Raw genomic sequence first — 14,261 nt, forward strand, 5'->3', positions numbered from 1 at the left:
TGGACAGCAACTGCCTGTTGTAGAAGCCTACATATGTAGAGGACGATGTTTCGAAAGTTTTCCGAAACGTCATCCTCTACATTTGTAGGTTTCTACAACAGGCAGTTGCTGTCCATTTGAAACTTAGACTCAATATTGATGTTTCGATAATTCTTAGCTCAGAAAAAAAAAAAAAGTTGTTACAGCTTCTATTTATATAAAGAAAAGAAACAGTCAAAAATTATTCTAATTCAAAATAAATATCATATTAATCGTAAACTTAAAATCTTACTCAAAAATACATAAAGTTTTAAATAGGATGGTCCATCAGAACACTACTCAGAGAATGTGAGTAACCTGAAGTCGCAGTAAGCTCACATATTTAATACTTAGTATCACTGTGTAACAAGATAAGTATTTTCTTTAGATTATCAAGCATTTCTTTAAGCTTATTTTAAAAGTCCAAAAAGAGATAACATTCAAAACATAATAAAAATTAAGATGTCCAGAAATATACTGGTATAAATCTAACACTTAAAAGAACCAAAAATTAAAAAATATATACATAATTAGTTAAGTGCAAGATTTAAAATACTAAAGACTTTAAAGAATTAATTCACTACAAGAGATACTATATTTAAGAGCAAGTAAAACACTACCTCATATTCAGCAATTTTTAGTTGTTTCTGTTGTTCAATACCTTGATATCTAGTAGAAGCTTCTTTCCAAGTGTTACGATAGTTAGTTTCCATTACATAATGAATAAGCTGAGAATAAGTCAGATTTTCAGGGCTGGATTGTTGTTTGCGTTGCTTATTTTGCTGAACCCAAGATATTCTAGAAAGCATAAAAAAATTGTTGGTTATTTTTTAATCACAGCTTTATTTTGTCAACATTTTCTGCATATTAATGAAGCACACATATTCAGCTATAAGCAACTTTAAGTTCTGTCCATGTGTCACATACATATATATATATATATATGTTACAGATCAATCTTTGGCTAAAACATTTGTAAGTTAAATAATCAAATCTTGAAGTTTAACATCACCTATGTTAAACTACTCTCAGTGTTATGGCAGAATAATAAAACCATCATCAATTAATGTTCATTATCAAATACTTACTAACTTATATAAGACAATACATGAAATGAATCCAAAAGGATAATTACCTTCGCACATTTCCTTTCCTTTTTAAAACTAGCTGAACTGACACTAAACTCCATGGTGGAACAACAGTAGTTGAAGATTGATGCAATAAAATTTTGACTTCAGTATCACTTAGTTTATCATGTAGAGGAAATGTTGAAGGAACATTTTTGTGACTGATGAGTTCATCTAACCACCTATGGTGCACCTAGGTATTAAAAAAAAAACACGTTAATCTGAATCAACAAGTTTAAAAACTAAATACAGCGTAAAACAAATTCTGAAAACAGGCATTCACTTCCACATCATTTCATGCATATTGTGTGTTGAATATATTGTTTCAATGTAAAACCCGAAGGCACATTTTGACATCAGAAGAAAAAAATTGAGATATTTTATTACTACATGAAATAATAAGTTAGAATGAATGTTTTGATATTAAGTAGTAGTAATAACCTCTGTATTTCAATATCACATAAAAGCCATCAAGATAGAACAAAGATATATAAAGTCACATCTGTGTTATATTTGTATCACATTGACTTTTATTATTTAGTAATTTATAAATGTTTTTTCAAAACCTCTGAAAAAAATGCATCACAGATGAGATGCTGTGAACCATTACCTTAACATGACAGCTTCAATTTATTTAAACATTGCTACTTTTTAATATTATTAGGGGCAAAACTTGTGTTTCACATATGAAACACTGTTTTTGGTTGTAGTATTCTGTGTTTGAATACACAAAGTTTATAAAACATAAAGGCAGTGTTGTGTATTTAAAACAGTTAAGTGACTTGTCTAGACTACTCATGTATTAGGTTAGGTACATAGAGATTTGAACGAAACTGATGGCCGTAGGGGCATTTCAATTAAACCTAGGTGGGTGAAACCTATTTCACATGTGATACCCACCAAACACCTCTAAGTACAAAAACACTGAGCAGAATTGTGTGATAAAAAATGACAAACCAATTGACTTGTCTAGTAAGAGACACTAGATCTAGTGACACTTTCATAACCTGGGTATTGGGTATAAGTATTAAAACTCAGAGTGATGGTATCAGTACTCCAAGTGTCTATAAATAACTGAAGTTCACACACAACACCTTAATACGTAAACACTGCTGTCCGAGATAGAGCTCTGAGAGATGACAGATCCATTCCATAAATACCTTTTATTTTGCAATGCACAGTAATATCTACACTCACTGCTCCCTTATGAATACAGTGATGTCATCTGTAGTTCTCTAATCATAATTTCATTTTTGGATAGTTTAATGAAGCTTAAAAGGTTTAGTGCACATACATTATTCTTTTCATTATATATATTATACTTATTTATCTTTCTGATTTTAAATTTATAGTTATCAAAAGTAGTAAGATTCTATTGTCCTTCAAATTATTTTTCTCCATTCTGGATATAGCTTTTGGTTTCATATTGTAGTCAACTGAGATAACTTGAATATCATAAATATAAAATTACACAGTTTGAATTTTAACAATGAACATGTATATTACAAATGTGTTAAAAATAAGCAAAACTGCTACAATAGAAAATTTTGAATGTTAACATTTACCTTACCTGAAAATGTATTCCCAATAGATACAAATCACTTCAGGACACAGATAGCTATTCCCCCTTGAGTTTGTGCATTCTGCCTAAGTGACTTGTATGTCACCAACCTTGTGAAACTCCCACCTAATTTTATGTGAATTTGTGCTACTACAGGATGATGTATCGTGCAGCAAAACCATCCACCAATAGAAGTGTGACACACCTCCATGCACAAATACTCCCTCTAAATTCGTGTATGAAAACCTTCATTCTTTGACAGCACAATACAAACAGTTGCAAGGTGAACCAGAATAGTGGGGTGGATGGGTGGGAACGTGTATGGAAGACAGTATTCATTTTGAGGGGGAGGCATTTGTCCCCCTTTGGAAGGATGTAATATCCCAAGGAAAAAGTGATTTGTGAGGATCAGAAGGAATGGAAAATAGGAAAGTGAAATACAGGGCTGAGACAAGAGGAGACTGAATAATATAAACTATGGTTGGGACCACCTGTGAGGGGCAATCAGATGGACCTTGCAAGGAGTGTTCCAAACAGAGCAAAGACCTGAGGGAGTAGGTGAAGAGGATGTGGGTAGGCATAATGAAAAAGATGGGACCAGTCCTGACTGAGGACATAGACAGCCAGAGCTGAGAAATTAATTGCAAAAGACTAGAAGAGAAGATTAGCAATAAGAGGTGTGACAAAGGCAATAAAAAAAGAAGAATAGCAAGTTGATAGCAGAGCAACGAAAGACTAGTGGGTGAGGAACCATTCTGTGGCAAGGGCATAGTCATGTTCAGAAGACAGCCCGCAATAATGTACAGTGTCCCCAGAACATGACAGGTTATGAAACTCATCTGAATGGAACAGACCGAAAACTATGTCTAAACATTATTTTCCATGTGCATATATTAAGAAGTATATAACTAGAACTGTACATTATCCTTCTTGGGTACATGTTAAGGGGTAATTAACCGCGACTAAACATTACCTTATATGTAGACACGTAAAGGGGTAATTAACCGCGACTAAACATTACCTTATATGTAGACACGTAAAGGGGTAATTAACCGCGACTAAACATTACCTTATATGTAGACACGTAAAGGGGTAATTAACCGCGACTAAACATTACCTTATATGTAGACACGTAAAGGGGTAATTAACCGCGACTAAACATTACCTTATATGTAGACACGTAAAGGGGTAATTAACCGCGACTAAACATTACCTTATATGTAGACACGTAAAGGAGTAATTAATTACGACTAAACATTACCTTCTATGTAGACACGTTAAGGAGTAATTAATTACGACTAAACATTACCTTCTATGTAGACACGTTAAGGAGTAATTAATTACGACTAAACATTACCTTCTATGTAGACACGTTAAGGAGTAATTAACCAGAATGAAATATTATTGTCTATGAGTTACACGGTAAATAGTAATTAAATACCAACTTCTCTATGTACAAGTGAAAGAGTGATGAACTACAACTAAAAATATATTCTTAAGGAGTAATAAATGTTTAAACACTAAATTCTATGAGTTACATGTCAACTCCTTTCTTCGGTGACCCTTTTCTGCACACGTCACAAGATTTTACTTAGTTACATTTAAAATTTAATTAAGCTACTTTATTATTAATGTTTGCCAATAAAATCAGCATTAAAATCTACACTATAGTTCAAAGTTTTATATTATCCAAATTTTAATTCCTTTATTTCAAAAGAAACCTTAAAGAAAAATTCTTAAAGTTTTGTTTCTCTCATGCTCCGCAAGTTCAGAAAATGTAAAATTTGTGTCTTTGTAGTTTTTAAACAGTTCTCACACTAATCTTCCATATACAGAAAGAACCTAAGTTAACTTGCTCTGTTTACACATTCTTCTTTGTAGTTTTTAAACAGTTCTCACACTAATCTTCCATATACAGAAAGAACCTAAGTTAATTGCTCTGTTTACACATTCTTCTTTGTAGTTTTTAAACAGTTCTCACACTAATCTTCCATATACAGAAAGAACCTAAGTTAATTGCTCTGTTTACACATTCTTCTTTGTAGTTTTTAACAGATCTCACACTAATCTTCCATATACAGAAAGAACCTAAGTTAATTGCTCTGTTTACACATTCCACGGGACATTTTTGGAGAAACAAGTTTCTCTGAACTCTTGACAAATGCTACACCCATTTTATACACATAGAATAGCAACTGCTCAGCCAATTATACTTAGTTGAGCTAGATGTTTATAACCAATGGAAAGGGTGCTTTCTGAAGTACATTCTCTTAACTTTTATTTTAAAATTGGCATGAAGAATCATAGTCAAACCACTCTTCGCATTGTGGCTGCTTTGTCCCCACCAATATTTTACTTAATTATGTGTTATTTTTGTTTTAACATACATATTTGAAAGGTTTAATAATTTATTTTACAAATATAAGCCAATGTTTGATCAGTTCACAGGAGATAGTGCAATATGCAAACCCCACTACATTCTGCCAAGGGTTAAAGTTTCTCTGCTCACTATATGGTAATATTGGCCAGGGACACCCACTGATGTGTATTACAATAAAAAACAGCAGTAAAGAATTATTAATTACGAAAATCAATCATAAGAGAAAATGTAAAGACATGCAAAAAAAAAAGAAGTTGTTGTAAGATTAATTCACAAAATGTTAAGATGTATGTACAGTTTTCCTATGTCTTAATTTTAAACATTTCATTGGAATGTACCATAAAATATATAGTACAAGTTGATGATAATAGCTAGTTAGTAATCTCATAGAGAAAGTGAAAACAATATATAATAATTTAACTTAAATTAAAAAGAACTTTTCATATTTACTTTGGAGTTTCTAGGAGTTGTGCAAATGAAATTGGAAACCTATAAGGTGTAAAAAAGTATATATTTTTATATTCGCATTGTTTTGTTGGTTACACGAGAGACTAATTGGGTACAATCCCATAAACTTAGAGTTAAGGAGGAAAAAACCATATGTAAACAGTAATTTCTACATGTTACCTGGTGAGGCATAAAACAGCAAAAACAAAGCTGAAATTGAAAGAAATGCTAGGTACCTAACTAACTGGTCAGGGAGAAGAAAGGAAATCACAGGTAGGACATTTATATAAGGTGAGCAGAAAAAGTCAAAAGATATTCATTAAGTAGAGAAGTATTCTTAGAAAATTGTTTGGAAAAAGCCATCAAAATCATCCTCTTTAATGTCTAGCCCAAAAAACGGCAATGAAAACGAGTAGAAGGGATAACAGTAGAGGGTTCTGGCTGCATAACGACTCCATTACATGATGCAAGGTGGCTGTTATATCTTCCAGAGATAAAGAATTTCAGCAGAAATGGAAGAAACATCTGAATATGTTAAACTCAATGAAATTGAAATTTGATACATGAGAAAAAAAAAGAAGCAAATCTCAGCAAACTCACAACATGTCTGAATATGTTTGTGCCGAGGAAGAGAATGAAGACTCTCACACACGAATGTAGAGGGAGTATTTGTGCATAGAGGCGTGTTGCACTCCTATTGGTAAAGGGATTTGCTGCATGATACATCATGTAGTAGAACAAGTTCAGTGGACATACATAAAATTACACAAGGTTGGTTGCATACAAATCTCTCAGGCACAAACTCAAGAGGAAATAGCTATCTATGTATTGAGGTGGGTATTTATATTTTATGGATTTGAGTAAATGGCATTAAAGTATATGAACAATAAAAGCTCTCAGTCTATAAAATTGTCTAATAAAATCATAAATATTTGTATTACCATTTTCTAAAGGACTTTATTCCTAAAAACAAGTTTGAGAATTAAAACTTTAAAAGCTATGCAAAAAATATATTTCAACCTCCAACAAATACAAACATTAATACTTGTTTCATATCATGAAAACAGTATATATTTCAAAAATTTAGTCCTTTCAAAATATTTTAGATAGTTGTAGCTATTATTGGCACTTACTGTTAACCATACTGGGTGGTTAGGAGACAAACTCAATAATTAACACAAAAACAAACTTGGTTTACACCCTGGATTCTGTAATACTAATATGAAATAACATTTTATTTCATTTTCAGGGAAAAACAAAGGGCCATATCACTCACACAAGCTACCCAGTTTCCACTACCACTTCTTTCCAAACCAAATATAGATATTCCCTTTTCCTATACCCAATGGCAATTTCTAAAATACTCAAATATCTTCTTAAACCTTTTCACTGTTACTGCTTCTACAATTCTTGAAGGAAAACTATTTTATAGGCTAACTACCTTATTAGAAGAAGTAATAATTCCTTAACTTATGAAATGGTTATACCAGAGTGATGACACTACAACTGTTCTACAGCAGTAAAGCATTTTATGTTATCTACAAGTTTCTACTATAGGCTTATCGTACCAAAAAGTATAACCTCACATAATACCAATTATTAGATAACTTATATAATCATACAATCAGGACACATAAGCATCATATTTAATCTACTTTACATATCAAGACAAAAATTAACTACAGGTCATAGATTAAACATAACTAATCCACATCAAGCAGATAACAATGTTTAGGAATAACAAGGGGCTTGCTGGTCCATCTAGGCTGTCTCATCCTCTAATCTAAAACTATTAAATAAAAAAAAAAAAACCTTTAAGAGAGAGCACCAGCCCTTATCATTCATGACTAAACATTTCTCACTTTAGTATTATTATAATTTAGAGCTAAAGCTATTTCAGGAAAGTGAAGTTAACAATATTTGATAAAGTTACAAAGAAATGAATAATGTATTATGGATGTTTATGGGCCAGGCTTTCTGAAGTGACCATTTTTCAACTGAAAAAAAAAATCTTCTCCTATAAGTATGATTTTTAGTCCTTGAAAATATATATAAGCAAAGGCAGGTGTAGAAATTAATGTGATCTCTTTTACATTTCTATAGTAAATCCAGCTAAAGCAGGCTAATGAGAATAGTTATTTTGCATTAGACTACCTCCACAGATCATAAATGTAGGCTATTATTATAATGTGCCATTATACTAAGAAGTGCAAAGTATATATAAGGAGTTGAATTAAAATGGTGATCTCCTTTACATGCATCTCACCATGACCCCAATTATCTGTTTTTATAAAAAAAAACCTAATTATCACTCACAGATTTAGCTTTGTAACTTATCAGTCATTTAAACTAAAAACTACCACCACTCACACCATTTGAATGTTAGTTATACAGTTAAAGAGATACACACCAATTATGTAATCCCACTTTCAAGGACTTTTCTTGCAAGAAAATGAGTTGATTTGTGACTAATATATTTCAAATCCATCATATCATAATCATCTGAACATGGTGGAAACTAAGTATGACGGGAAAAGCATTATGTACTCTATATATTCCCTTTTGAAACAAAACTGAAGTAAAGGAGAACATGTAAAGGAGTTCACGCAATTTCATGTTTCATGATTTTTATTGAAGAATACAACTTACTCTTATCCTTTCAGTTATTGATAACAACAAACGTCTTGGCTGTTGTGTATAATGATATAACAAAATGACATAATTTGAGTATCTATACCAGATAGATGTGCAAAGGAGATCATGTGCTTAAAAAAAACTAATTTTCTTACAAGCTCCAAATGGACATACCCAAAATATCTCTTGATAACCTGTTTGGGGTATGATCAAATCAACTTACATATTTCCTGGATTAATTTTAGACTCTAATCTTTTGAATTTATTGTCTTGAAAATAAACAAATGTAATGGAGAATAAATGATTACTGCAACATGTTATTTTGGATATATATGTGTGTGTGTGTGTGAAAAAGTAACAGGACACTCAGTTAATAACAAATTTTGACTAATTAATCACAATAAATGCTTCAGTGACACTGAAAATTTTTGTGTTTGTGTTATTGCTTTGAAAATAAATTTTTCTGCTGGCGACATGCTAATTTTAACACCACACCACTGTATATTTCCTTGGTTTGCTAGAAAAACATAACACAAACTCAACATATTATGTGTGTTTGGAAAGCTCTGTCTATCATCTATCATTTAGAAATTATTATACATTTGTGTATGATACATACACAGAGAAATTTGCCCCAGAACACTGGCAACATTAAATTGGACACTTAAGAAAGTCTTGCCCTTATAGTAAGATGCTATCATTACTAACAAATGTAAAGCTGAAAATGTGTATTACTGGTTCCTCACACTAACAAACAGAATTTCAAAATATAAATAGCACAAACTACATCAGTTTAAGACAAACATTCCTTGAGTTTATAGATTTAACTAAAACAATTTCTTTTCACAAAACACAACAACAAATTCTGCAGCTAGACTCCTAAGGTTTAAACCTATTATTCAGTACTTTCTTCTTATTATCAACTTTTTTTATTCAATAATTCACACAGGCAACCACAGGAAGACAAATAAACCCTTTAATAATTTTGAACACCAAAATAAAGTTCACTGTAATTTTTCTGAAGTACATATGAAAGAAAGAGATTTGAACTGATAACCATTCCACAAGCTCAGCATAATGCCCAAGATAAATAATTATTTGCTTTGGAGTTTAAACTTTTTAGTAGCTGGAAAAACATGGTTCATAGCCTCTAGGACAAACAAAAGTTATTATTTTTGTACACTCAAAATATATTTCCAATAGGCCCTTACCTCTACTCACATAATAGCTTTTCTTATTCAGTGCTGCCCTCTATATGCACAATTCTTTCACATGCCAATAGCCTTGAAACTCCCACCTAATGTTGGTTTACTGCATTTTCACATGTAAATTATCACATAACAACCATCTACCAGTAGAAGAGCAACACCCTCCTGATGCACATTACTCCCTCTATTTCATTCCACCTAACTATTGCTTCAAGATTAGGCAGAAATTAAGCATTGGTAGTGGGGAGGAAGAGTGGTAAGTAGCTACTGGAAATATATTTTCAGTGTAGGAAAATAACTTCCAAATAAGGTACCTTAACTCCACTTAAATAATAACCAAAATCCCACGTTTGAAAGTGTCCAAAGAATACCCAAGGAGCGTGAACCCTTGTCTGGAGAGGAACACACATGGAAGACCACACCACTTCTGTACCAGGTATACTCTTTGCCCAGTGTTGGAGAAAGTGTCATATAAGTGAGAAGAAATTGTGAGAAGCACATCCAATAATCGAGAGAAAACTCTGGGTGGTCCAACCCCACATCTCACTGAAATTTCCAGAATCACAGTCCAGGAGAAGGATAGAATGGATGGTGGGGAAAACCTCTTGGTGTAGAATGGCTAGGGCACGACAGACCATACGTGGTAGGTCAGCTCCAGTCCAAAACCAAGTGGCATTGGACATGCATCTTCTGACATTTGCTAGAAGGAGGGTCTACACTGTCTTTACCTCAAGTTGAGGAGAATGAAAGAAGAACATTTTGTACTGGTTGACTCAGCAGGGCATGTGTGAAAACCACAACCAATTCCAGCCATCCAGGAACCAAACATTCAAATGATGGTAGGAGGAATGTGCCAATGTGGCAGTGCACTTCAGATCCAAAAACAATCAGACCAGATCCACTCTGTGCAACAGCCTCTGGGAATGAACATCACTGAGATGGAGTACCATACAGACGACATATTCTCTGCACAACATCATCCTCTGGATAGGACCACATAGAAGATGGAGTGCATGGATGACCAGCCAACTACCCGAGGAACCACAGATCTGGGGTGAATTGAGCTGAATCTGCACAACATCAACCTCCAAGACCAACTGCAGGGAGGTGGAGTATGAGGCAAAATCCCATAACCAAGGTAGGATGAGGAATCGGTCTAACACATGCAAGTACTTATGTTGATTGGTTCAGCTTGAGTCCAAAACCACCCACTGGGAACCAACATTAGTCAATGGTAAGATGAGGGATCCCAACCAGAAGGATGAACTGTAATGTGGTGAATCTACTCAAACCCTTTATTATATGACTGTGATTCATGGGGAGGATCTATGCTATCTATACTGTGAGAACACCACTGCCCTACTCTCTACTGAATGGAATTGAGCATAATCAGGAGGGTGCCTCCATAGTCCACCACTACAGTGGCTATGAACTGCTAAGTGGCAAGGAATCCCATACTCCATTAGAAGACAAAGGGGGGGGGGATGTGGTGGGGAGTTTCTAGGAATGCAGACACCAAAGACAGTGCAATAGGTGACCTCAAAATCTCTCTTCTAAAAAGCAGACCACCCCTGATTTATTCAACCAAAGGAACAGCATGGATGGGCAGCAATTCCTGTCTATTTTACCCATGAAAGTCCATGGGTTAGTACAGTCTGGAATGGCCATGTGAGGAAAATCTAGTAGTCTCGTGGAACACCCCATCTCAGCAGTGTGCATTACTGGCCATGGTTATAAATTAAGATTGGTGGGATCAGCCTCCACACGAAAACAATCTTGGTGGGGCATCCCATACAACCCTTGTCATGCTACTCCACTCAACGTCACCTCTCAGTCCCAACCTCACCAAGGTGAAGCACCTGGAGTAGTAGGATGCAACCCATGCAAAGTCATCCCCCAGATAGGACTGTACAGAAGCTGGAGCACATTGGTCACTAGCTGATGTCCTGAGCAACTACAGTTGCAGGAGGAGAAAAACTGAGACCGTGTAACATCAACCTCAAGGATCCACCACAAGGATATGGAGCAGCTAAGTCACTAGGCAGCCGATTGACTTATGGACAGTGCGGAATTTTGCAGTGGATAAATAAGTAGCATACCTTGACAGGCAATGTTTGCCACTGAGTGGAATCCTACACCTAAAAGGGGAATGCCACTGTAGCAAAGGTAACATATAGGAAAAAGCAAACTTACTAAGTCACAGTCGAATCAATGTTTGAAGTATAGCAGAAGGTGGTACCCAATGAGGAAGAAACAGCCACCCAATGAAGGTAGTGGAAGATGAACATGTGAGGTGTTGTCCACATACTGGACTGAAGAATTTCTTCCAATGGATGATGTAGGCGAGACACTAGGAAAAAGGTTAGGTGCCATATCTGATAAGGCATTACCTGGAACAAATTTCAGGAAGAAGGAAACAAGGAGGAATACACCAGTCTGATAAGCTGATGAACCCAAAAATATGGTTAGGAGGAGGAAGGTCAAGTAATGTGAAAAGGTTCCAGGGAATGAAAAGGAAGGATCAGGAACTACAGAAGGACATCATGCAGGCAATATAATAATGAAAAGCATGGACAGGACATAGAAGTCTATCTGGATCAGACAGAGAATAAATGTGGGAAATGGAGGGAAGGGAAATAAGCAGAATGACAAATATCCCTCAGATCTGCCAAAGTGTTGGGCAAAAAAGATCAATCTAGATGAAGGAGAACATAAGAAGATTGGAATAGAGTATATGAAACATAGATAGCAAAGATATCTGACCAACAATGTCCATAGGCTAAAAGGGGTAGGAAGTAAGTCTTAAGAGATAGGTGATACATGGAACAGAAGGTCAATGGTTCAAAAAGAGAGAGAGTGTGAGAAAGTGAAGAACAATACTGACATTCCAATCTGAAAGAACTGCTTGACAAGACTGTTGACAAATCCGGAAGGAATGCAGTAAAAGGGAGATGGTAGGAGAGGAAAACACAATACGGTACCTGGAAAAATGGAAGGTATTGGGCAAGGCTGCTCAATAACCCTCAGTGGAAGAGACAGAAGTCCCATGGTTAAATAGCCAGGTAAGAAAATCTATAAGGAGAGGAACAGTGGGCCTAGAAGAGGTCATCCCATGGCACTTACACTGATAAACTGCAATGAAGTAAGTGCGAGTGGAATGGGCTAAAAAGGAAACAACACGCACAGACAATCCAGATCTCCATGAAAGTTACTGGATAAGTGCCAGGCATAATGTAAAAGGGTGTGAAGGGAAGGATGAAGGAGTGAGAGGCAGAAGTAATGGAGGGATCATTTGGAGTTGAAGGAGAAACCAAGGTCGTGCCAGCCAGTAGGGAACAATCAGAAGTACAAGACACAGATTCAAATGAATGACCAAAAATCACCCTGGAAAGGAGCCAGACAGGAAGGTAGGCATAAAGGTACCAATTGGTCCAGTCATGACAGAGCATCCATTGCCAGGGCCAGAGATAAAAAAAAAGAGGTAACTTGGTGTTGAGAGAAGTGGCAAAAGTATCCAGATGAGGAGTACCCCACTGACTGCAAAGCCACCAGAAAACCTGATGGTTGAGGGACCACTTGATGGGGTAAATCTTATCGGCTTAAGCCCTTACCTACAGGGGCCATTTTGTCTTATTGTGATGGCAAAAATTGCATTTGTGAATTGTAAAAATTAGAGAATTTATCTTTTATTGGTCTTCAAATTTTATTCTTGTAAACAGTAGCATAACATTCAATTATTTGTACTAAATTCTATTATTTAATGAAGTTCGAAGGAAAAAATTTTAATAAAAAAAATCCCAAAATACATTTGAGACTATAAATAAGCACCCTCTAAGGAAAAAAAAATTTCTAGTTTATTTTCCTTATAAAACAGCATCTGGGGATGTTAAACCTCAGCTGTAAAATGTTTAGCCAATCCTAGTTGAAGGTGTAAATTTCAGTACTCTGTTATTCCCATCACTGTATTTCATATTTGACAAATCATATGATGATAAGCAAAGCACGTGATGAAACACTGTTCCCTGGATTTTACAATATGAAAGTGATTTTCTTTGTAACTTATGATGTTTGTATCCTTTGATAATCTCTTGTAACAGTATGTATCATGTAATTAGGGTCAGACAGTGTTTTTCAAACCACCCTGTACAGTAAGCTATTACATACATTCAATAGTAGTGGCAATTAAAATTTTGTCTGTGTAGTGAAACAAAATACAAGGACATGTGTTGAAATAAACTTGTTTGAAAGTTCAAAGAAATGACATTCAAATACCAAAAAGCTTTCTTACTATCATATCTACAATAATGACAGAAAATCATTGCAGTGGACTTAACAACAGTGACCCCAACAAGCATGACAGTTTATGGCAAATGTATGAAGTTCATGCTGCTAACCTCACGGTTTTTTTCAGCACAATAAATAAAAGTACAGCTGCAATGAAATATAAACTTGAAATAAAAATACATTTATGAAACAATTTTTTTTTTAATGTACATATATAAATGTGAAATCCTATTCAAAAATAAAAGATACTCATTTATTGTTTACTTATAAATATTATTTTCGGTCTTGTATATTACTTGAAACCATAAGGAGAGTACGTAATTATTAAAAAAATCAAAATAGACAAAATTTGCATTTTATGGATGATAAGTTTTAGAGATTTTAAAATAATGTACTAAAACATAAAAAGTAAGAAGTTCGAATCTAAAACAAATATAAATATTGGAATCAGTTGCTCAATTCATAATAGATATTTTTTCCTACATCCCTTGAAAATTTTAAAACAAAATCATACTATTCCTGATCTCCATAGGCAGTAGAACATCAGACTTAATGGTGCAATGATCACTTGCACAAGTGTTTAGTTTGACTGGATTCCATAT

At 34.5% G+C, this 14,261-nt stretch overlaps 1 protein-coding gene across 5 annotated transcripts in view; it reads right to left on the reverse strand.

Annotated features, from left to right (window-relative positions):
• The window catches only part of LOC106463341 (WD repeat-containing protein 81-like), a 78,598-nt gene that overhangs the window by 63,159 nt on the left and 1,178 nt on the right, over positions 1 to 14,261 (reverse strand). For all 5 annotated transcript variants that reach the window (XM_022390816.1, XM_022390819.1, XM_022390818.1 and 2 more), the window contains exons 2-3: positions 1,154 to 1,338; positions 639 to 816 (exon numbers count right to left, since the gene is read on the reverse strand). In XM_022390816.1, the coding sequence (XP_022246524.1) occupies positions 639 to 816; positions 1,154 to 1,338 (363 nt within the window). The remainder of the gene's footprint in view (positions 1 to 638; positions 817 to 1,153; positions 1,339 to 14,261) is intronic.

This window comes from Limulus polyphemus, unplaced genomic scaffold (genome assembly GCF_000517525.1).
Source record: "Limulus polyphemus unplaced genomic scaffold, Limulus_polyphemus-2.1.2 Scaffold1382, whole genome shotgun sequence".
NCBI classification, from domain to species: domain Eukaryota; kingdom Metazoa; phylum Arthropoda; class Merostomata; order Xiphosura; family Limulidae; genus Limulus; species Limulus polyphemus.